Source organism: Microtus pennsylvanicus, chromosome 10 (genome assembly GCF_037038515.1).
Source record: "Microtus pennsylvanicus isolate mMicPen1 chromosome 10, mMicPen1.hap1, whole genome shotgun sequence".
Classification (NCBI taxonomy): Eukaryota; Metazoa; Chordata; class Mammalia; order Rodentia; family Cricetidae; genus Microtus; species Microtus pennsylvanicus.
In genome coordinates, this window is record NC_134588.1 from 88,125,712 (window position 1) to 88,151,049 (window position 25,338).

The 25,338-nt window shown below is 43.1% G+C and overlaps 1 protein-coding gene across 2 annotated transcripts in view; it reads left to right on the top strand.

The window, feature by feature from the left end:
- Nucleotides 1-25,338, top strand: part of Dcp1a (decapping mRNA 1A) — a 48,990-nt gene that overhangs the window by 16,046 nt on the left and 7,606 nt on the right. The window contains exons 4-7 of one of the 2 annotated variants that reach the window (XM_075988930.1): nt 8,091-8,157; nt 13,879-14,017; nt 20,800-20,913; nt 24,198-24,956. In XM_075988930.1, coding sequence (XP_075845045.1) covers nt 8,091-8,157; nt 13,879-14,017; nt 20,800-20,913; nt 24,198-24,956 — 1,079 coding nt within the window. The remainder of the gene's footprint in view (nt 1-8,090; nt 8,158-13,878; nt 14,018-20,799; nt 20,914-24,197; nt 24,957-25,338) is intronic. The other variant, XM_075988931.1, reaches the window with a different exon arrangement.

A 25,338-nucleotide genomic window follows, 5' to 3' on the forward strand; every position in this document is an offset into this window, starting at 1 on the left:
TCAGACTTAAAGCACAGTGCAAGAAGTTTCCTCGCAAGATTAGTTTATAATTTATCAAGTCAAAAAATGTGAGTTCTACCTCCAGACTGAAAAAGGAATTTATAAACAACAAAAGAAGTCCAGCACTTCTTCGTTTGTGATCTCCGGCTCGGCTGTGCTGCTCACAGCCTGAGCAAAGGCAGGTGGTCTCAGCAGCTGCAGCCCTGAGGTTGGTTTGATGCTGTAATCAGAAGGGAGAAAGGACCTGTGGCAGCTGCATTAGCCTGGCCTCCAGGACCAAGATAAGGAAAGAGCCTCCTCACTCTTGCCGCAGTTAGAGATTGAAGAGGTAAAACACCCTGAGAACATGCAGAACTCAGACTGGGAGCTGACTCTGCCGCTGTGAGGTCAGACATTGCATTCTCACTGTTTCTGCTACCAAATACCCTGTTGGTGATTTTTTTTTTTTGAATCCTCAAGCATTTCAGAATGTTCAAAAAGCAATATTTTTTTTCAGCTCACTAATTACTGACTTTTTCTCCCCTAAGGTAGTTTTATCCTGTAAAAGCAACTTTTATCTTTGTGTTCCAGTGTTATCTTAGTTGTAAGTTAGATAACTATATTGTTTTGTAAATTCTTTGAATTTTTTCTTTTGTGAAGTCACTACGTACAGTCACATATCTCGACAGAAATATGTCAGCATATATATAGATTTACTGTTGTGTTTATATAATAAAATTCATCACTGCTATAAAATGTGAAGCACAAGTTAACCACTAGCCCTGTAGAGTGGGCAGCCTAAACCTCGAGACTGAGACCTGGAGTCTAAGCAGATCACAGTTACAGAAATGTCACTGTGTTCAGGCATGGTCAGCTTTGTCTTTTCAGTTAAACCAACCTATAAAAATTATATATTTGATCCTTAAGCGCTCACATCCTGGATTTGTTGTTATTTTAAGGTAGAGACTCACATATCCTGGACTGGCCTTAAAATCGCAGTGTAACCAGGGTTGACTTTGAATTAGTGATCTCTCATCTACCATGCCCCTCTTTGTGTAGTATTGGAGATGGAGCCCAGGGCTGTGTGCATGCTAGGCAATCACTCTACCAGCTGAGCCACAGGTACATCCCACACACCTGGATTTCTAGGACCACAGAGTACCTAGCACTGCTAATACTGATGCCAGCCACAGCACTGGGGAGGACATGCCCATCGCTAATGACACAGCAGATCCCTTGGAGCTATAGGCACTGGTGCTTACAACTCTGAGTTGATGATCTCTTCATAAACTAAGAGGAAAATGTATAGGAATGCAGAAGCGAAGGGGAAAAACAGGTTTATGGTTAAACCATAATCAAACCTCTATCCTGACATTCTAATTGTAGATTCCTGGAAATCTAAGAAATAAGAATTCGTACTTGTAAATTTCAAATGCCATTTTCCACGCTTTGTCTTTCCCATCCAGTATCTTAAAATGATAGATGGGTGGAACAGAGTAAATAGTTGACTAGCAAGTGGTGGACATGCCCAACATTGTACCATACCCGTAAGTCATACATAGCGCAAGTTTGGAAGCCCTACCGTGAGTGCTGAGCACTGTGATAATAGTGGCTATAGTCCTATATCAAGTGAAAACTTTACTGTGATTCTCCCCTTTTTTGGAGTTACCTTTCATTTAAGAAAAAAATTTTGAGCCAGGCGATGGTGGCACACGCCTTTAATCCCAGCACTTGGGAGGCAGGTGGGATCTCTGTGAGTTTGAAGCAAGCCTGGTCTCTGTACAAGAGCTAGTTCCAGGACAGGCTCCAAAGCTACAAAGAAACCCTGTCTTGAAAAACCTTAGGAAGGAAGAAAGGAAGGAAGGAAGGAAGGAAGGAAGGAAGGAAGGAAGGAAGGAAGGAAGGAAGGAAGGAAAATTTTGATAAATGGGAGCCAAGTGATGATGGCCCACACCTTTAATCCCAACACTCAGGAGGCAGAGGCAGGCGGCAGGCGGATCCCTGAGTTTGAGGCCAACCTGCTGTACAGAGCAAGTTCCCAGACAGCCAGGGTGGTTACAAAGAGAAAACTTGTCTCAAAGAAGAAAAAAAGGGAGAAGAAAACTTAGCTAAATGGGAACATCAGTCATAGCACTGTTGAATTTGTTTCCTAATTCCCAAATCCAGTCACCATTTCACCGGCCTGAATCCCACTCAGAGCTCACATTGCTCTCACAGTATTTAATTTTGAGAAGGCAGCCCTCTTCAAATAAGCCGAGATGCTTGCAGAGTAGCAATTTAAATCACATGATTCAAATTTTCTGCCCAGTGTTCAGTAAGTAGATGATCTCACTTAACTTTGAAGATTTGGGCTCCTCTCCTACCATATTAGTGTGCATTGTTCTGGGTGACTACTCTCGTACTGAAGGGTAAGCCACCTTTGCCAGCCTTCTTGAGATGCACAGCACACACTCATTTCCTAAGTGTTGGCAGCCTCCAAGTATCTCCTGTTCAAGTCAAAGGCCAGTCTGTCTTTGGCTCTGCACAGGGCCTACCAGGCTTATTCTGAAAAGATCTGTCATCAGTGTAGAGACATTTGTGTTCTTGCTAGCTGGAGCAGACTGCTTTTTATATAGCTGCAATGTTCCATTTCAGATTATTAAGGCATATTTGAATATATTGAAAGCTGACTTTCTTGGGGTTTTTTTTTGCTTCCTATTATAAGAAATTTTCATATCTGTAAATCTTATTTACATGTGTCTGACTGAGTTTATATGTGTCATGTATGTATATATGTTCCCTCAGAAGTCAGAATTTGTTAGAGCCCCTGGAGGTATAAGGGTCATAGGAACTGAATTCAGGTCCTCTGTATGAGCAATGAGCCACTGAGTCATTTCTCCAGCCCCTCTTTATATCTTTAGAACTATTTCCACTTTGGGGGTTTGGTTTTTGTTTTCACAGTAGTAGGAGTTGAACTCAGAAATCTCTTTCTCTGCCCTCTCTCTTTCTCCTGCTAGGCAAGTGCTTTATCACTGAGCTATATATCTCCAGCCCAGAAATTCATAGATCTTTTTCTTTTCTTAATTCTTTGTTGTTGTTGTTGTTGTTGTTGTGTGTGCATGTGTGTGCTCACATGTGTGTGTGTGTGTAAGCACACACACGCAAGTTCCTCTGTGTGTGTGTGTGTGCACAATACCATATGGATAATATGGCAGAATCAGAAGACATCTTGCAGGGAGTCAGTTCTCTTCTACCATTGAACTCCAGGGATTGAGTTAGGTCAGTCCCTTACCTAAGAGCCATCTCTCCAGCCCTCAGAAGTTTTAGAACTCTTAACACTGCCACTAGAGCCCTCCTACTTTACTTGGCTCAGTGGTAAGAAAAGTACCAGCCTCCCCAGATCATCTTAGAAAATGGGTCAAGTATAATGATAAACGAGTCAGTTGCAGTAGCTCTAGAATTCTTCAAGGCTTTGGCAAGTCTCCAGATTACTTTGAATTTTCTTGATTTTGTGTGTACCCTATACAGCTTAAATAAAGCTGAGTAAAATATCAAATTATCCTAAGTAGCTCAGTCCTCATGTAGGACTCCTGAGAAATAGAACATTTTTCCCATCAGCTTATAAGTTTTTCTCAATTTTAGATAATCCAAATGCTTTTAACAGTTATTTTTTTCATTTTCCAAAGAAAAGGCCCCCAGTTGAAAAGTAGGAGAAGCGCTTGTCTGGGTGTTTCCATGGAAGGGCGGCAGAGCCACATCCTGCTCCCTGCCTTTTCAGTAGCTGCCATGGCATGTGGCTGTCTGGGGACCAGCATCAAGATGTGTGGTGGCATTCATCAGCTAGTTCCCCTGATCTTGAGGAAAACTATTTTTGAAACGGGTACAAATCATTATTTGCTGTGGCAGAATAGTACTGCCTTGCCAGAAGCCTGAGTCTGTGGGACAGTTAGTGGGGAGATTAGCTCAGGCCATCTCAGCACGGAGTGTTGGCAGCATGTGCAGGACCTTTCAGTGTAGGTTCTTTAAGAACGCTTAACTTGGGCTGAGAGACAAGGTCCTCGGTCTTGGCTATCTGTTTTTCCTCATTGGTGGCAGTGACAGGCTTGGTGGCAGCTCCCTGAGCCTTCTTGCCAGTTGCATGCACTGAGCTTTTGATATGTTGGCAGACAGCACTGATTCTTGGATGCGTCTCTGAACCTCTACAGGTCTGCTTCTGGCAGAATTGAGTGTGACTCTTATCCTTTGCCCATTAAGCTATCATTCTGGCCTCCTTATCTGGGTTTCTTCTGTAAACATGCCTTTGAAAGTGTTTGCTTCTTTTTTGGCAGTTTGTCTGATAATGGACAAGTTAGAAGCAAATGTCTTGTTTCTAAATTACATTGAATTTCTTGAAAGAGGAAGAGGTAACTTAAGTGAAGATTTGCCTTAAGCTGGCAGCTCTGGTGAAATTACTCTGGTTTTCATTTTAAATTCTAATTGTTGAATTGGGATCCCTGGCCCTTTAGCCCAGAAAGAGCTTTGCTGCAGTCCACACCTGATGCACTGCGTGTTGGGAGCACTCTGTCCACACTGCAGCTTATGTGGCTGTAGCTGGGCTTTAGTGTTTTAGGTGTTCCAAGCCAAGGTTGGGAAGAGGGATATTTAAAGAACGGTGATTGCCTGTAATTTCCATATATGGAATCTTTGAAAGCCTTAGTGTGATTTGCTCTGAATTAGTGGTGGGGTGAGATTCAGCTTCTAGACCCAGTAAAGTAGATAATTTGTCGTCATCTTCTCTTTAGCAAGGCTGCTTCTGTGTCCTTCCATTGAGATGTCAAAGCTAAGTTAATTTGTTAATTTGCATTATTTAAAACATTACAAAATTTCTGTTCATTGACAGCACATGCAGTGTTTTGAAATTCTGTGACTAGAAGAATCACTTTAATAAAAAATGGGTCCCAGGCATGGGAAGCAGCTCTATGCCCGAGTACCATAAGGATCTGTGGACACACGGGACTCTGAAAGTTTAGCGCAGTTTTCATGCAGTTGGAGGTTTTCCATGCCAGAACACGGAACCTTGTAAACAGAGTAGGGAAAAAAATTCTTGTTCATGTTCTCCATTCATTAAGATGAAGCCATTTGCTTGCTCTGTTTAATAATATCTTAATTCACACGGCAGTAGCAGTAGAAAAATCCAGCTTAACTTTTATGAAAAATAAATAGCAGATGATCAGATGGTTTGCCATGAAGTCTTGCAGAAGGGTGGTCTCAATTCAGGATGCAGCAAACAAATAGCCTTTATCAACTGGCTTTATAGATCGATATGTTCTAATAATATCTTCACAGAGCTTATTTAATTATTTATTTAAAAGGGGTTTTTAAAAATTTGAAACAAGATCTCTTTATGTGACCCAGGTTGGCTTCAAACTTGATCTTCCTGCCTTCACCTCTGGAGGCAGAGGCAGGCGGAGCAGGACAGCCAGGGCTGTAACAGAGAGAAACCCTATCTCGAAGGTGGGGGGGGGGGTGTCATGGGGCTGACAAAATGACTCAACATATAAAGGAACTTACTGCCAAGCCTACTGCCTAAGTTGGAGCCACAGAACCCACATAGTAGAAGGAGAGAACCAGCTCCCTGTAAGTTGTCCTCTGACCTCTAGAAGCATGCTGTGATGCAGACATAAATAGATGTGGAAAAAAAAAAGGTTTTTTAGTTTTATTTTACTTCTAGTGCAGTGAGATCTAGGTGCCAGGTGTGGGTGGCAAACAGATGCTCTTGGGATGCACCAGCCTGTGTTCTAGCTATAATCCTAAAGCGAATCTTTTTCTCTGCTTTATTAATAAACCACCTAGTTGTCTTCTTAGACTCCTGTTTTCCAACCACAAAAATGCAACACAGCATGAACAGTCAAGCAAATGGTTTGTCTCTTCTTGATAAGTACAACTGTAAAACCTGGAGAGAATGCAAAGCAATGAAGAACTCTGGAGGCTAGCCAGAGGAGGGTGATGGGGGTTGTGACAGACACACAGACCAACCCAGTAGGAAGATGTCTCTCACAGTCTTAACACGATGCAAGCCTGCCTAAGCAGCAGAAGGTAGCCCAGGTGGACTTGGCCTCCCATAGGTAGCATGGGACTTGTGCCAGGTTTACTAGGGAAGCCAAGCAAACCTGACAAGGATCGGAAGCTCTGCTAATAAGAAGTGACCACCAGGGAGATGTTCTCCCTCTCCTCCAGGAAGAAGTCAGGATGGGAATGGCAGAGGGGCTCATGGCTCCATTCAGGCCTGGGACATGATTTTTAAGAAGTTTCAGTGGCCTAGCAAGCCATGAGAAATGTCTGCCTTTCTGTGCAGCACTGGCTGAGAACCTTCTGAATTCCTGTTGCCAAGTGTGCTGGCACATGCCTATGATCCCAAGCACCTGGTAAATGAAGGGGGGGGGGGATTAGGAGTTCAAGGCCAACCTGGCCATGAGAAACCTTATCTTAAAAAAAAAAAAGACAAGGGAAGAAGAAAGATGCAAAATTAACTCAAAGCTTAAACCGATAAACACAAAGAACACAGATAGTGAAGCTGGAGAAAGTGAGGGAATCACTGGGGCAGAGAGCTTGTGTGAAATACAGACAGATGTTAGCAAAGCCAATAGGAGTACTGACATAGTGAGAGCTGCACATAATACCACATGCTTATAGTTCTTAGGATACGGGGATCCTGAGATGGGTGGATCATGAATTCCAGAAAGCATAGGCTACAAAATGAGGCCCAACATCAAAGAACAAGATCAGAGTTGTCTCAGGTGGGGGTGGGGGATGAGATACTGCAAATCCTGCAACTGTCTAGAAACTTGAGATTTGCATTCATAAACACTTGCTGACTTAGAAGAAATAGAATAATAACTCCTAAAAAGCTCAAACTATGGTACTCAACCAAGACAAAATAGATAGCTTGAATATTACTGAACCACGTTAAAGAAATTTTATTTGTAATTTACACGTTCCTAAAAAAGAAATCCAGGCCCAGATTGTTTTTACCAGAAATTCAAAAGCATCGATACTAATGTTAGTCTCTTCCCAAGAGTAGGAAAAGAAGGAATACTTCTCAAATGTTCCTGTAAGACCGCTATTACAATAATACCAAAAGAAAGATGAAAACCTACTAGCTTGTGTATTTTTATGAACATAGACTCAAAAATCTTCTACTAAATATTAACATATCAAGTCCGTTAATACATTTAAAAATTATACTCAGTGCCCAAGGGAGCGCCATCCAGCATGAGAGGAAGCCATATTAAGCCAAATTGAAAAGTATAACAGCAGGTCTATTTGAGCAAAGTAACTCTCAGGTGGGTTCTCCAGTCTCAGAGATGAGTGCTGGAGAAGCCATACACCCGAACTAAAGCAGGGAGATTATATAGGTTGTAGGGGAGGGGTAATGACATGTTCACCACAGGCCGAGTTTGTGCCCAAATATGGTCAAAAGCGGAACACTTTGGGGGTGGGGAGCTGCTGGTGGCAGCATGAGAGAAAGTGGCAATAGTTGCCAAGAATGTGGAACTGGGCTTTTTTGGTGCCTTTCTTTGTTGGAGATTCTGAGAGGGCAAGGTTTGGAGAAGGGTGGGGGGAGGAAAAGATGAGGCTTTCCAGATCAAGCAAGAGTGAGCTGGAGGTTCTAATCTAACACTGATATCTAGTGGCAGAGAGAGAGAAAGAGAAAAACAGAGAGAGAGTGTGTTTTACTGTGAGTGATCTAAGCATTACCAAACACTGATATTTAGTGGCTGTGTGTGTGTGTTTTACTAGGAAGACGTAAGCATCACTGAGCTATCCCTGACTGATTTTTAATTTTATTTTGAGACAGCTTTAGTTGCCCGGGCTGGCCCTGGACAAGCACTCCTCCTGCCTCAACCTCCAGAGTAGCTGGGATTATAGCTGCCGTACCTCACTTGGTTTTTGTTTTTAACATCTTGAATGTTTTACCTGTCCTGGTTTTGATGGACTTCTGGGGAAGAGGTTTTGTGCTTCATTTTATCCTTTTTTCCTTTAGAGGGATTACTAATAATTTGAGGATCTGATGGTAAATCCATATTACGTTGTTCATGTGCTCACACTTGAAAACTTTATGCTTATCTCTTTTTTTCTCTTTGTTTTACAAGTGTCAATATACAGTATCTGGTTTTATGACAAGAATGACTGTCACCGCATAGCAAAACTCATGGCTGAGTAAGTATATATATTCCATAGATTAATGAAAGATAAAACATTACTCTGATCCCAACTTCTCTTCAGTACTAACATACTAGTTAATTTCCTTTTACTGCCAAAAGTGTGACAAAGGCAGATTTTTTTCTAAAAATTACATATAATACTACTGATCCCTGTGTATTTACAAATGTCTGTTCCCTTTTCATCTGTGTTGTGTACGCATTAGATTATGTATGTGATTGTTATCTACAAATGTAATTGTTTAATGATTTGATGTCAATACCATTTTTTCAGGATTTGAAAGTTTCCTTTGTAGCATTTATCCATTGTATCCAGTCCTACAGACGGTTCAGTTGAGCAGATACTTAGCTGTGCTTACTGCTGCCAGATTGCCTGGCAGAGAACATCAGGTACATCAGGAGATAGCCTAACCACCATATACAATGACTATGCCAATCTAGACTGTAATGAGTGGTACCGTGTTCGGTAACTTGATACAGATTACATATTCTGTAGATGAACTTGGTTTGAGCACAGGCTATGTTTAACAAGTCCTGATCTACAGTTTGTTTTCCAAAAGATATTTAAAACTCATAGTCTTGAAATCTGGAAAATAATTTCCGTTGAATTAATGATCCAAAGGATGGCTTCTTGTCCTTGTGCTAGCCTGTAGAAGCCACTTCTTGAGTGACCATAGTGCAAGACTGCCCATCTGAATTCTGGGAACCCAGAACACTATAGTGCTAGATGGGGTGTGGGATGATTCAGAACTAGAGGAAAGCGTGCAGTGAGTGGTGTGTTCTGGCATATGTTGGCATATGTCCTCTTTAGTTTTTGCTTGAATCGGCAGTGAACTCTTAGTTCTGCCAAATCCAAATTCTGTTAACTCTCTTCAAGATTTGTCACTGTGTATTTGGAGGGAAATAGTCTTGATTTTTTTAACTATGTTAATTAATCATCCTGAAAGTATAATAGCCTAGTAGCCTCAATTCTAGGCATGTTTACATGTCATTAGAAGGTACATATACAAAGTTCAAGTTATAACCCAGGACTACTGGTGTGGCCTGGTTGAATCCACTACTGTTCTGTCGTCTGCTCCGCTGTGAGCTTGCAGGACAGACCTGTTGTGCTTACTGCTGGTTGCACCTTGGAGGGCTTTGCTGCCTGTGAACTGACAGTCTTACTAGAGGGAGTGTTGGCTTTCTAGAAACACTTCCTTTTAAAATACTTTTTCTGTAAAGTTATACTACTTTTCAATAATGGCATTCATAGTTTATAGAGGCAAAGATTTATTCTGCTCCTGCTTGTAGGTATGATATAGGTCAGGAGCATGGGCTAGCATGGGCAGAGGACATGCTAGCTCTGAGATCCTGGGGCCCTGCCTCATGATCTCAACCAAGGCATTTATTTGGTAGCTTGCTATTTTGTAAAGGTGGCAGGTGTATTTAAACTTTGGAATATATTAATACATTTATATTTTCTCCTGTCAATTTAGAGTATTTAGTCCCAAATGAGAGAGTCTGTCTGAGCTCTAACAACTACTGAAGTTTCTTCTGAGGGCCTCGGAGGCACTCCAGACACTAACCTTAGTGGGTTTTGGAGCTGAAGACAGAAGGCCCATCTGAAAAGACAGCATTGATCCTGGAAATAGATAGGGAACTAGCAAAGGGAATTGAAGGGAGTTACTGGAGTACTTACAGCTGTCTGTGCAGCTTCCCAGTGCCGAGGGAAGGGTTGTGAGTTTACAGTCAGCCTAGATGACAGCACATCTCAGCTATGGGAGGAGGGAAACAGCGACTAAAGGGTGCCCAGTTGATAGTGACTTTTTGAGGGCTTAGCCTATTTATATCTGAAGAGAATGCCTCACAAATGGTGCCACTAACTGGAGAAATGACCCTGGTCACCAGAAGAAAAAGGAGGAAGAGGGGGCAAAAACGTCTTTCATTGTTGTCTGTCTGCCTGATGTGCCTCTGTTCTCTGTGTACTTCGGACTATCACCCCACTGACTAATGCTACTAAAACTTTGGCATCTTGAACATTTAAACAAGTGAATTTGGGCTAAAGATGAAGGTCATTGGCAAATGTGTAGGCAGGCCCTGGGTTTAGTTTCTGGCACCAAAATAAACAAAGCAAGTCTGTCAGTTCATAGTCTGTTAGGTACAGTTCTTGGAACTTCTCTGATAGCCACAATATAATAAAAATCTTTTAACTTAAAGCTGAGAGGCCATATGGGAAATTGAGTGACTACCTAAACCTATACCAGATCTAAATTTCAGATGCTGTCTTTGGTCAAAGACAAAATTCTAAACTTAACCTTAAAACTTAGAATGTTGAAGCAAGACATGATGGCACATGCCTTTAATTCCTGCACTCAGGAGACAGAGACAGGCAGATCAGTTCCAGGACAGCCAGGACTGTTACACAGAAACCCTGTCTTGAAACCTCCCCCCTCAAAAAACCAAAACAAACAAAGAACTCTTTAACTCTTTGCTCAGAAATGACTGTATAGACTTTGGAGAGATTGTGAAAGTGTGTTTTAGTCTTGATCTTACTATCTTAGGTGCATGCTTTTGGAGTTTGAGAAGGGAGAGGGGCAAGGATGCCTCACTTACTTTTTTTTTTTAATATTTTTATGGTTTATTTAACTTTATTTTATGTGCATTGGTGTGAAGTGTCAGATCCCCTGGAACTGATCTTCAGACAGTTGTGAGCTGCCATGTGGGTGCTGGGAATTGAACCGGGTCCTTTGGAAGAGCAGTCAGTGCCACTGAGCCATCTCTCCAGCCCCCTCACTTACTTTTCATTGTTGAAGAGAGACCTCATAGTGAAGGCAGCTTACAGTAGAAACACATTTACCGGGGCTTAGGGCTTCTAAGGCTAGATCTGTGACATCACAGCGAGGAGCATGGGAGCAGATAGGCATGGCTGGGGTTTAGGGCTTCTGAGGCTAGATCCATGACATCATGGCGAGGAACATGGGAGCAGACAGGCATGGCACTAGAGTGCCTTTTGTTTTTGTTTAGGTTTTGTTTGGGGTCTTTGGGGTTTGGGTCTTGTTGTTTTGTTTTTGACACAGGGTCTCTGTGCTTGCTACTTTTATGTCAACTTGATAACAAGCTAGAATCATCAGAGAGGTGAGAAAATACCTAGTAAGTTCAAGCTGTAGGCCATTTTCTTAATTAGGGATTGATGGGGGAGGGCCAGGCCCATTGTGGATGGGATTCTCCCTGGGCTGGTGGTCCTGGTTTGGTTTGTTCTCTTTGGTTTTTTTTTTTTTTGGAGGGGGGGCGTGGTTTGGGTTGGATTTTTTTGTTTGGTTGGTTTTGGTTTTCAAAATAGGGTTTCTTTATATAGTCCTGGCTGCCCTGGAATTTGCTGGTCTTGAATGCACAAAGATCCGTCTGTCTCTGCCTCCCAAGTGCTGGGATTAAAGGCATGCACCACGCCCATCTGGTCCCTGGTTCTATAAGAAAGCAGGCTGAAGCCCAGCGAATTCAAGGTCAGCCTGGTCTACAAGAACTAGCACTGGAACAGTCTTCAAAGCTACAGAGAAACTGTATTTCAAAAACAAAACAAAGATGCAAGGCTGAGCAAGCATTGGGGTGAGCCAGTAAGCAGCACTCCTCCATGGGCTCTGCATCAGCTCTGTCTCCAGGTTCCTGTCCTGACTTCCTTCAGTGATGAACAGTGATATGGAAGAATAAGCACAGTAAACCCTCTTCTCCCCAGTTTGCTTTGGTCATGGTATTTTATCACAGCAATAGGAACCCTAAGATAGTCTCTCTATCTGTCCTGGCTATCCTGGAACTTACTATGTAACACAGGCTGGCCTCGAACTCAGAGATCCACCTTTCTCTGCCTCCCAGGTGAGTACTAGGAGTAAACATGTACACCATTATGCTCACCTGAGAGCTTACATCTTATCTATACACACAAGACAGGCAGACTAAGCACAGGCTGAGAATGAAACCTCGAAAAGCAGAGGCAGGTCTCACTGGCCTGGAACCCACCACGCAAGCTAGGTTAGCTAGCCAGTGTGTCCCAGAGAAACTACCTGCTTCTAATTCCCTGCTGTGGGGTTACAAGCATGCACCATCACGTTTTGTGTATTTGTGTCTGAATGTGAGTGTACATGTATGTGTGTGCACATGTAGGTAGAAGCCAGGAGTTAATGTCAAGCAGGTGTTATCTCTATCCTCCACCTTATCTTTTGAGACAGTTTCTCACTGAACCTGTCCCTCACTGACTCGGGTAGATTGATTGGCCAGTGAATTCCAGGGTCTGGTCTGTCTTGTCTCCACTTTCCCCCCAATTAGATTCCAATTCCAAGTGCACACTGCTGCACCTGGTTTCTAAATGGGTGCTGAAGATCCCAAAGCTAATGTCTTCACAGCGAATACTTTACCAACTGAACCAGCTCCCAGCTTTTTGTTTGTTTGGTTGGTTTTGGGTTTTATTTATTTATTATTGGTTTTTTCAAGACATGGTTTCTCTGTGTAGCTTTGGAGCCTGTCCTGGAGCTCGCGCTGTAGAGTAGGCTGGCCTCACAGAGGTTCCCCTACCTCTGCCTCGGGAGTGCTGGGATTAAAGGTTGTGCACCACCACCACCCGGCAGCTCCCATCTTTTTTATGTAAGTTCTGGAGCTCCAACTGGCTTGCAAAGCATGATTTGCATAGCAACTGAGCTATGTCTCTAGTCTTGCTTAGCTCTGCCATCTTTTTAAGACGCAGTATTGTTTAACCTAGTGTGAAATGATGACTGTCATTGCTGTGTCTCACATAGGAGTCTTGGGCAGGCTGTCCTAACTGACACTGAGTAACGTAGCCTTATTTCTGTTGCTCTTGTTACTTCTGTTTCTCTTGTCCTTGCAAAATGAGCCTTTTGCTACTGAGTTGTTTGACTCATTGCCTGTGAGATCTCAGTTAACACTGCCACATAGGACTTGCACCTATAAAATCTCATAGCAGGAAGGCCTAGTCATTGTAGTTTGTGACTGAAATCTGAATGTATTTTTAAATTAGTTGCATTATTAAAATTTATACAGGAAATAAAGTACCCATGTGGTCCCCATCCAGCCTTTAGTTCCTAACAATTTTACTGAAATTGCTCAGTGACTTCAAACCTTTTCTTTGGTGGAGGATGCAAGGAGGAGCAAGGGTGTTATTTAAAATGTAAGCCTGTAAAAAGAGTTGAAGACCCCAACCCTGTCCGTGGCATTCTTAACTTGAGACTTTTGCCTTCAGAACATAAATGAAGAATTAAATAGTGCCAATAAAATATAATACATACCCATAACTACCCTGAGTTTGGTCACCCGTTCAGCACAGAGCCTTTTGTCTGCTTGTAGAGAATTCACCAACAGCCACTTTCAAGGCTAGTTCACAGTATCCTGCTCGGTTTTCCATGTCTTAGTAATGTCCATTCATCACTTACTCCTACTGACTTTGAGTTACTTGTGGGAGAAAAGGAGATGCTTGAACGGATTTCTTAATGGACCCATTTTTACCACCTCCAGAAAGGGGTTCTATTTTTGTCTACTTAAGGTAAGGGGCTGTTCACTGTTGTGACTAAGATGGTGACATGATTAAGTCATGTATTTTCTGGAATGAGGTAACCAAGGTTCTTTATCTATTGCAAGGACAGTGTCTTGTGACACTCTTACTTGCAAAGTTGACAAGAGAGTCCCAGAGTCCAGTTGTGTGAAGTGGTCTTTCTGAAACCTGTTTCTCCTCCTATAGTGTGGTAGAAGAGGAGACACGGCGATCCCAGCAGGCTGCTCGAGATAAACAGAGTCCCAGCCAAGCCAATGGCTGCAGCGACCAGAGGCCCATCGACATCCTGGAGATGCTTAGCAGAGCCAAGGATGAGTATGAGAGGGTAAGGCTCTCTGGGTGCTGACCAGGGAATACCAAAGGAGAGAGAGCATCCTGCTGGGGTCTTGGAGATGGGCAGAGTCACTCGAGAGCCCGCAGCAGTCCTCAGCTTAGAAAAGAACAGTCCGCTTCTCTCAGAGTGCGTGGTTAGGGAGGAATCATACAATTCGTTCTCTCTTCCTGTGGTCATCATAGCATTACTGTGGGAGAAGATGGTCATGGAGGGTGGGGGCTGGTGCTCAGCGGGTGTCTCAGGGAAAGCGTCACAGCGCCTCCTCACCCCTGCAGTCCTGTTCAGTGCTAGATGACCTTGGGAATTTATGTGGATTTTTGAAAACAGTCTGGTAATTTGTGCCCCTTAATAGTAAATGGCACATTTGTGTTCTGTAATTGAGCCCATCATTTGGAATTTTGCTCAAATATGACACTTTTCTGAAATTCGGTGTTATCTATCTCATTTGTTTGGAGGCGTGACTTTTTTTTCTCTTTTTTTGGGGGGTTGAGGGAGGTGATTTGGGAATATTTTGTCTCCTAGTTGTTTTTTGTTTTGGTTTTTTTCGGGACCGGGTCTCACTGCTTAGTTCTGACTGTCTGTGTTCATGGGTGTTGATCATTACTGCCTGAGTAGGACAGATGCTGCGAGAAGTGGCCTTGGCTTACATCTCCGCCCGAGAAACCACAAAAGGAAAGAAGGCTTCTTTTTTAAATGTTTTAGCACTTTTCCTGGAGTTGAGCATGCTCTCCACTACTGCACCCAACCCCTAGACACTAGAAACGCTAGTGTCAAGTGCACGATCTGAAAATCTGATAAGGTTTCTATTTTCAATTACTGCAAAAGCAAATCATACAGAAAGCATCTTCTCCTCCGGGCGGTGGTGGCGCACGCCTTTCATCCCAGCACTTGGGAGGCAGAGGCAGGCGGATCTCTGTGAGGTCGAGACCAGCCTGGTCTACAGAGCTAGTTCCAGGATAGGCTCCAAAGCCACAGAGAAACCCTGTCTCGAAAAAGCAAAAAAAAAAAAAAAAAGAAAGAAAGAAAGAAAGAAAAGAAAAGAAAGCATCTTCTATTGAAAAAAAATGCTGGAATACATAAGATGTTATGCAAAGTTAAATTCAAATGAAATGCTTGAAGATTTGTTAAATCTTTAACATTTTACTTATAGGGTTTTCTTTTTGTTTGTAAAGACTATAAATAAGCAGAGCTTCCTTAATAAAAGCTCTGCTTTCTGCCTTGTTTGCCTGTTTTGACATATGGAGCTGCCATTAGAAATGGCTCTGGATCTTAGTGTGCGGATGACTCTTCCCCGGCAGCACGTAGGCAGACAGTCTCTCTGTGTCTTCTTGGTGGATTTAAGAGAGTGGCAGCCAAGGGCAGGAAGGATAGGCAAGGCCTCAGGTTTAATGAGATTCACTTTCAATTCTAAATCTTCCCTGTTCAGACAGTTTATATAAGATAATCATCTCTTCCTCCCCTCCCCTTTTGGAGAGTCTCAGACTAACTCAAACAAGTGATCCTCCTGACTCGGCCTCCTGACTGTTGAAATCACGCTGTACACTACCACAGCAGTACAAATATTTCATGTAATGAAAGACAGCTAAAGCCACTTGTTGTAATAAGGACGGCGGCGGGGCTGCGTCCCCAAACACCCCAGCCGTCTGCCCGACTAGCTTTACCCGAAATAATTACACAGACACTGTATTCATTTAAACACTGCTCTGGCCCATTTCTACCTAGCCTCTTCTAGGCTAACTCTCGCACCTGGACTAGCCCATTTCTTATCATCTGTATAGCACCGGTCTTACCGGGAAGATTCTAGCCTAAGTCCATCCTGGGTCGGAGCTTCATCGCGTGCGTTTTCCCTGGAGCAGGTAGCATGGCGTCTCTCCTGAGGCATCTGCTCCCCAGCAGAGAGCTGTCGAGTCTGACCTCACTTCCTCTTCCTCCCGGCATTCTGTTCTGTTTACTCCACCCACCTAAGGGTGGGCCTATCCAATGGGCCTAGCAGTTTCTTTATTGCTTAGCCAATGAAATCAACAGATTGATATATGACACTCCCACATCAGCCACTGACTTTACAGCTAGCCCAGTTTACATTGCTTCTAGCCACAGGACATAATCCTGGATTTTGATTCTTTTTTCCAAGTTTTGTGGGAAAAAAAATATAAGAACAGTATTTTTAATTGTTCTTAAGTGTAGGAATACCATTATTTTTCCCAGGCAAACAATTCATAATGCTGTAGAAAGCTTTATGTTCAACAAGTAGTAAACAAAAGGAAGGGGATGTAGTTATTCTGCCAGCTAGAAATAATGAGTGATAATTCTTGTGTCCTTCCAAAATTTTGTCCAAGTGTGTAGTTTATGTATGTTAGGATTTTTTTGTTTGTTTTTCAAGACAGAGTTTCTCTGTGTAGTCATGGCTATCCTAAAAATTTACTCTATAGACCAGGCTGGCCTCGAACTCACAGAGATCTGCCTTCCTATGCCTCCCAATTGCTGGGATTAAAGGAGTGCACTACCACTCCCAACTGGAACTTTACATAAATAATACCCTAGATTTCTCTTAATTCCTTTTTGGTCTTTCAAGATAGGGTTTCTCTGTGTAGCCTTGCTCTGTAGACCAGGTTGACCTAGAACTCAATAGAGAATCTGCCTGCCTCTGCCTCCCGAGTGCTGGAATTAAAGATGTGAGCCACAAAAAAAAAAAATGTGAGCCACCACTGCCTGCCTTAAATCTTGTTCTTAAGACCTCAGCAATACAAACTCATAACTAAATCACCAAATATCACATTAATCTTCCCCTAAGATTAATTACTTGAAATAGAATTAGTAGATTAGAAGATTTTCATTAGGTGAGGCTCCAGATTCATTGTGTAGTCAAGGAAGACCTTGGACTTCTGCTTCCGGTCCCCAAGTGTTATAACTATAAGCATGGGCCACTACAACCCGTTTTGAACCTCCTCAAAGATTTTGTGAAATATTATTATCCTTCAACAAATTTGTATTTGATTGGACATATCTCCTACTAAATTTTATGGCTGGTGGCCATCATCAACACAGAAAATGGACCTTGAACAAAGACTTCATACAGGTGCCACGCCCTGAAGTGCCTCAGATCAGCTACTACGGTGCCCACGAGGTGCCCGTGTGTCTGAGCATTATACCTGCTTTGAAGTGTTCTTAGGGACAGCATTATGTTCCTGAGTGACTTTTGAAGACCCTGGTTGAGTAAAATATTTTATGGCCTTTTACAGATCCTTTTCACCTTAACTCAGATGGGTGACATGGGTTGACTGTGTTCTGGAACTAGGCGTAGTAACACATGCCTATGATCCCAAGAAGGCAGAGACTGAAGGTCAGGGTTCAAGACCAGCTTTAGTTACTTAGTAAGTTTCAGGCTAGTTTGAAGGGACTCTGTCTTTTTAAAAAAAAAAAAAAGATGTTCTGAAATAATATAAGAATTATCATTTGAATAGGAGAAATGCAGCATTCTATCTATTCAGTTAATATTTGAGTCCCTAGTCCTCTGTTGAACATGTTTCTGAAAAGAATAATATCAAGAAAATTAACTTTTATTTTTCTTGTTAGAATTGTTCTGTTGCGTGGTGAAGTTTAGAGATGTTTCTTGTTTTGCTGTTTGTTTTTATTGTTATCCTGACATAGACAGTACTTAACAAAAGCTGGAACAAATCTCTAAACTGTGACTTAGGTTTCCAAAACATCATAACTGCATGTCCATCAGTGGTCATCAGTGGATTCTTGTGTATGTTATATTGCCTTGTGTTTATTTTTCAGTATTAAGATGTGAACCTAGGACCAACCAAAGATTCTTTTTTTTTTAATTTATTTATTAAACATTTCTGTCTCCTCCCTGCCACTGCCTCCCATTTCCCTCCCCTTCCCCCAATCAACTCCCCCTCTCTCATCAGCCTGAAGAGCAGTCAGGGTTCCCTGCCCTGTGGGGAGTCCAAGGACCTCCCACCTCCTTCCAGGTCTAGTAAGGTGAGCATCCAAACTGCCTAGGCTCCCACAAAGCCAGTACATGCAGTAGGATCAAAACCTAGTGCCATTGTTCTTGACTTCTCAGCAGTCCTCATTGTCCACTATGTTCAGCAAGTCTGGTTTTATCCCATGTTTTTTCAGACCCAGTCCAGCTGTCCTTGGTGAGTTCCCGATAGAACATCCCCATTGTCTCAGTGTGTGGGTGCACCCCTCGCAGTCCTGAGTTCCTTGCTCGTGCTCTCTCTCCTTCTGCTCCTGATTTGGAACTTGGGGTTTCAGTCCGGTGCTCCAATGTGGGTCTCTGTCTCTGTCTCCTTTCATGGCCTGATGAAGGTTAATATCCAGGAGGATGACTATATGTTTTTCTTTGGGTTCACCTTCTTATTTAGCTTCTCTAGGATCACGAATTATAAGCTCAATGTCCTTTACTTATGGCTAGAAACCAATTATGAGTGAGTACATCCCATGTTCCTCTTTTTGGGTCTGGCTTACCTCACTCAGGATAGTATTTTCTATTTCCGACCATTTGCGAAAAATATTTTCACTTGCAGTATCACTTTTTTTTTTTTTGGCTTTGGTCATTTGAGACAAGGTTTCTCTGTGTAACATCCTTGGTTGTCCTGGAACTTGCTTTGTAAGCCAGGTTGGCCTCGAGCTCACAGAAATCTGCCTGCTTGTGAGTGCTGGAATCAAAGGGGTGCACCACCACGCCTGGTGCAACATCACTTTTAGCAAGTGCAAATTTAAGTGGTATTGAAATGGATTGGGGTGTCCGTATGCATACACGTCCACATAAAATGAATTTTAACCAAACTATAGCATCTAATTCAAAATTCAGCTCAGACTGGTTTGTACATCTAAATGGAAAGAAACATCAGGCTGATCCCTGAGTTCTGGAAGGATTGGCAGTACATGCTTGTTACGCAAGCAGGAGGACCTGAGCAGGACCCCCAGCTGTGGGGTTCAGGACAGTGCTGGGGAGGCAGAGACTAGAGGATCTCTGCGACTTGGTGGCTGTCCAGTATAGAAGAGTCTGTGAGCGTGACACCTGTCTTGATAAAGGAAAGAGTGACTGAGGACATCCAGCTTCAACCCCAGCCTTCATATGCACACATTTGCACACAAAATCCCCATGTACATGTGCAAGAAAAAAACTAAGTCAAGTGTGGTTGTCACACCTGTAATCTCAGAACGTTAGAAGTCTAAGGCAAAAAGACCATGAATTCAAAATCAATCTGAAATGCATAGCAAGACTGTCTCAAAAAAGAGAGGGGGGGAGGGAGGGAGGGAGGGAGGGAGGGAGGGAGGGAGGAAGGAAGGAAGGAAGGAAGGAAGGAAGGAAGGAAGGAAGGAAGGAAGGAAGGAAGGAAGGAAGGAAAACTTTTAGAAGAAAACAATATTTGCCAATTATACCCTGATTTGTCTTTGCCTAGGTATCTACTCTAGTGAGATGAAGCTCGTTTGCACAGTTATTCAAGCTATGTTCATGACTGACTGGAGAGGTTTTTCAGTGTGTCAAACAGTTTAGTGTACAGTGTGAGGACCAGTGTTTGATTCCCATCACCCCCATAAAAAAGCATGCCTTGTCAACCTGTACCCTCAACAGGTACAGGTGGGATGGAGGAACAGAGGCTTCAGAATTTTGGCTTAAAAATTAAGGATTTGCTGGCCAACCTGTTTGGCCAAAACAGTGAGACGAGAGTGAGCCCAGGTTCATTGTGAGAGGGAGTGACCCGAGATCCTCCTCTGGCTTCCTTCTGCACAGGTGCTCACCCATGTCCACACACATGATTACTACACATAGACAGATAGCTTTTAGAGATTGAAAGTGTGCTGGAGAGACGGTTCAGTGGTCAAGAGCACCTGTTGCTCTTACGGAAGAGCAACTGGTTCAGTTCCCAGGACCAACAGTTCACATCATCCTTTTTTTTTTTTTTTTTTTTTTTTTTTTTTTTTTTTTTTTTTTTGGTTTTTCGAGACAGGGTTTCTCTGTGGCTTTGGAGCCTGTCCTGGAACTAGCTCTGTAGACCAGGCTGGTCTCGAACTCACAGAGATCCGCCTGCCTCTGCCTCCCGAGGGCTGGGATTAAAGGCGTGCGCCACCATCGCCCGGCTCACATCATCTTTAACTCCAGCTCCAGGAGATCCAGTGCCCCATTCTGACCTCCCCGCATATAGTGCACATACATACATGTAGACAAAACACTCATGCACATAAAATAAAAATCTTTAAAGGTTAAAATAATCCAGATGTTGTATGCTTGGCATTTGAAAAGGAACGAGCTGTTGGTATTATAAATTAGCTTGCATGAACCTTAAAGGCATTATGCTGTGTGTCAGAAGCCAGTGCTGTGCTTGTATTCCATTCTACCTTATGTAGCATTTTTAAAAGACAAAGCCATGACAGAGAGCAAACTGCCGGTTTCTTGGAGTGCTCAGGGGCATGATCTCAGCGGACTGTCAGAGATAAGCATGCAGGTTGAGCTGTGGCTCCCAACAGTTAAAGGTGTCCTATGTAACTTAAGTTATGGAAAAATCTGGTAGAAAAATGATATCTTTTTCTTAAAATGAGCGATTAAAACCAAAATGGTTGGAGCTACCATATATAGGCATAGATTCTTCACTTTATAGAAATTTTATAGAGGTTATAAGAATTGATAGAAACATTATGAGATTTTTTGCTTATTTTTTAATTAAGGAATTTTTTGATAACTTCAAATGTAAACCAAATTTTAGACAGCAGTCCTTTTTCAGATGATAGACTTTTTCTTTTAATTCTTTTCCAAGAATCAGATGGGCGGCTCAAATATCTCCAGCCCTGGGTTACAGCCAAGCACTCAGCTCTCCAATCTGGGAAGCACCGAGACTCTAGAAGAGACACCCTCTGGGTTACAAGATAAGGTTTGTACAGCTAAAGCCCTAGCCTTGTCAAAGTAACAAAGCAGTGACATTTTAGGATTTGAACCACTGGGCAAGCTTGGTTCATCACTTGTCTGTCAGATCATATGTGTGACATCATAATGACATGTCCCCAGCTCCTTCCCCAGGCCCATGAAACTCTCATCTGGACTGTGCAGCAGCCTCCTTTCTAGTCCCCTGGCTTTTGTTCTTGACACTGCTTCCTTTCTCTGTGCTCAGCCAGATGAGCGGAATGAGCTGCTAAAGCCTAGCTTTCGTGCCTCTGCTTTTACAGCTTCCCATCACTCATAGCAATGGCCCACAAGACTTGACCTGACATCTACCTGTGCCAACAATTGTTTTCTCCTTGCCCACCTTGTCCCTGCCTCGTTACAGCACTCTGACCTGTGTGCATTTGGAGGGCACAACCACCTCAAATGCCATTCTTTAGACCCCACCTACCTTTTTATTTTATTGTTTTGTTTTGTTGTTTGGTTTTTTGGAGACAGGGTTTCTTTGTGTAGCCCTGGCTGTCCTGGAACTCGCAGACTGGCCTCAAACTCACAGAGATCCTCCTGTTTCTGCCTCTTGCACACTAGAATCAAAGATACGCACTACCACCTGGCTCATTTTATGTTGTAAGCAGAGTTTCTCCTTAGCTCGCCATGGCTGAGTAAGTCCCTGTGACCCCACCCCTGCCTCGCACCGGGCTTAGAAGCCCAAAACTGAGCAGGAAACTCCCAAATGTGAAGGCTGTGTAAGCTGTATAGCAAGACTTTGTCTCAAAAACATGAAATAAACTAAAACTAGCCAGGGGGCAGAGGCAGGCGGATCTCTATGAGTTCGAGACCAGCCTGGTCTACAAGAGCTGGTTCCAGGACAGGCTCCAAAACCACAGAGAAACCCTATCTTGAAAAACCAAAAAAAAAAAAAAAAAAGTAAAACTATATCTTTTTTTCAGCTACTACCAAGGAATTATAAAATATTGAGATTTGGATTTTGTCAAAAGCTGTGTGATTGTCTAAAACAATTATAAATCCTCTGCCCCTACACAGAAAGACTATCTGTTTAGTAACACTGCCATCTAGTGCTGGGTAGAGATGATGCTGCCAAACCTTGGTATTGAATCCCATTTCATGAGGGCGGCTAAGGGGGATTTGGGTCAGTGCAGTGCTGGCCATGCAAGCATGAAGGCCAGAGTGTGGGTCCCAGCATCCACACGAAAGCTGAGCTTGCTGGTGCACTGAGGAGGCAGACAGAGACAGGCTTCTAGAGCTCACGGGGCAGCCGCTCTAGCTGATGGTGAGTCCTGGTTCCTAGGGGACGACATCAGACATTGACTTGTGTCCTCCACAAACATGCACGTTACCTGCATGTGTATACCACAAATACAGCTCACAAAAAAATGCATTTCAATTTCATAATACACTTGTTAAGTTCTCTTGGTAATATTTCTCTGGTGTGGTTTGTTTAGTTTTTTTCATATGATTTAATTATTCCTATTCTTTAACATAGAAATATGACTTCTTACCTGAAATTTCTGAAGAGTAGCCCTAATACTTCATTTTCCAAAATAGATCTAAATGTGCTGTATATACATAACAGTATGATTTTATAATCTACATTAATTTGCATTAATGAATATGAATATTGTTTTCCATTACTTTCCTTTGGTTTTGTTTAAGTTAACTTGGGCTGGATTGGGTTAGATCCTAGAGGATAGTTTCATCTAGCTGAGAACGCATTAGGTGTCTGAGGTACCTTTGGACCTCTCCTCCTCCCCACTGTCCCCTGGGTTCTAGTGTACAGCTCTGCTCCACTCCCAGCTCAGTGGTAAGGACATTGTTTGGAATTTTTGTTTTATTTGATTTGGTCTTGGTTTTGGTCCAGTGTGGAACACACTGTGTAGGCTAGGCTTACCTTAAATTCAGACTAATTCTCCTACCTCCACTCGCCATCCAGGGTTACGGGCAGTTCTTATCACACAATCTTGAACCATTTTTTTTATCATAAAAAATTTTTTTAATTGCTGGACATTGAGCGATCAGGAAGCTGAAACATGATTGTTGAAAACTCAAGGCCCGCCTGGATACATCCCCCAAAGAGTATAAATGACCCAAGATCTTATATGTACATAGCTTGGTAGCAGAACTGTGAAATAATTATCACATATGGTTATGTGATTGGTTATGTAATTTTTATCTTTACAATTCTGTAAATTTTCCAGTTAGTACTCAAGAATTTAACCTTGATAATTTTTATTTGGAATTTGGGCTCTAGAGAAGTAAAAGTATGAGGAAATCGAGCCATGTGAATTATTATTATTCCTTTCTACTTCTACAATTTAAAAAGACATTTTGAGCCGGGCGGTGGTGGTGCACGCCTTTAATCCCAGCACTCGGGAGGCAGAGGCAGGCGGATCTCTGTGAGTTCGAGACCAGCCTGGTCTACAAGAGCTAGTTCCAGGACAGGCTCCAAAACCACAGAGAAACCCTGTCTCGAAAAACTTAAAAAAAAAAAAATAAATAAATAAAATAAAAAGACATTTTGATGTAGCCTCACTGTGTAAGAGATCTTTCAGAGTTCAAGGCCAGCCTGGTCTGCATAGTGAGTTCCAGGAGAGTCAGGGCAGTAGAGAAACCCTGTCTCAAAATAAAATAAAACTACTCCAGATTCAGAATCTCACTTTAACCCTAAGAGCACAGCAAAAAGAGGAATAAAGAATACCCTCTGCACACACACATGCTGGAGCAGGTTCCCCACCGAGCCCCTCCCCTAGCTCCAGTCTTCTTCAGTGGATGGATGGGTCCCTGACATTTGAGGGCACGGAGCAGCAAAGGCCTCATAATATGGGTGAGATTGTTTCTGGTATTTAGGTTCCTGCAGTTCAGTGCTAGCTTTTTGTGAAAAACAGTATAAATTAATTTCTTAGACTTTGGTCCCCTTTCTTGCTGGAATCATGTCCCGGTATGTCAGTAACAATGGGCACTTAAGCACAGGGAGCTTTGTTGTGATACCAGTGTCCCTTAAGTGCAGCTAAGTTCACCAGGGGAACAAGTAAGCTAAACTATTGCCTGGAACTCCACAGTACAGACTTTGTTAGAAGCAGATTTCTATCCTTGACCTGGAGAGCCTTTGGTAGGTGCTGCAGAATCCTTCTGCATCCTAGGTTACCCCAGGCATTTTTTTCTCCTTGCTTCTACATATTTCTATGTAATGAAAAAGAATTTTGGTTACAGTTGTTCACAGAGAGTTCTTCCATTGTGTTGTTTGATTTTACTTTTTAGTCTGCTTCATCTGGGCACAAGCATCTGACAGTAGAAGAGTTGTTTGGAACCTCATTGCCAAAGGAGCAGCCAGCAGTCGTGGGTCTAGAGTCAGAAGACGTGGAGAAGCTGCCCGGAGATACAGCGCAGAAAGAGCCCAGTTCATTCCTCCCATTTTCCTTCGAGCAGTCAGGGGGAGCACCTCAGTCTGAAAACCTGGGCGTCCATTCTGGCGCTCGCCACACAGTCCAGCCTGAAGCCACCACCCCGGTGCTCATCACTCCTGCCTCCATTGCACAGGCGGGTGAAAAGCATGCCCCAAGCTACACGATCCCGCTAAGCCCTGTCCTCAGTCCCACTCTGCCAGCCGAAGCTTCTGCCACACAGCTTCCTCACTTACCTCGGAATAGTACCTTAATGCAAGCAGTGAAGACCACACCTCGACAGAAGTCTCCACTCCTGAACCAGCCAGTCCCTGAGCTCAGCCACAGCAGTCTGATTGCTAGCCAGAGCCCCTTCAGAGCCCCAGGGAGCCTGTCGAGCACAGCTGGCACGCCCCTCCCAAGCGTTGATCTGCTCCAGAAACTCAGGTTGACCCCACAGCATGACCAAATACAGGCACAGCCACTTGGAAAAGGTGCAATGGCACCCAACTTTTCTTCAGCAGCTGGCCAGCTGGCCACCCCTGAGAGCTTCATAGAGCCTCCCTCTAAGACAGCAGCAGCAAGAGCAGCAACCTCAGCCTCCCTGAGCAACATGGTGCTTGCTCCAGCCCTTCAGGTAATGCAGGAAGGAGTGAAGGGAGTAAACTGCAAGAGCCTTGGTTTTAAGTGATATGACACACTTGTGTGTCTGTGTGTGTTTGTGTATGTGTGTGTGTGTATGTGTGTTGTTTTGTACACTAGCCACCCTCACCCCTGCCCATGGTCAGTAGTAACTGAATTTGCTATAGGAACAAACCTGGGGGAGTTAGCATTGGGAGATGAATAAATTGTAAGTTAAGGAGTTTGAGTTTTGTTCTCAGACCTTGGAAGGCACTGAAACATTCTGAATGAAATATGCCATGTTGGAGATGGCAGAAACAGGAGTCAGGCCATTCGTTACAGAATAAGCTGACAGTCACTTGGGCCTGAGCAGTAGGGGCCTGTGTTGGGCAGTGTGG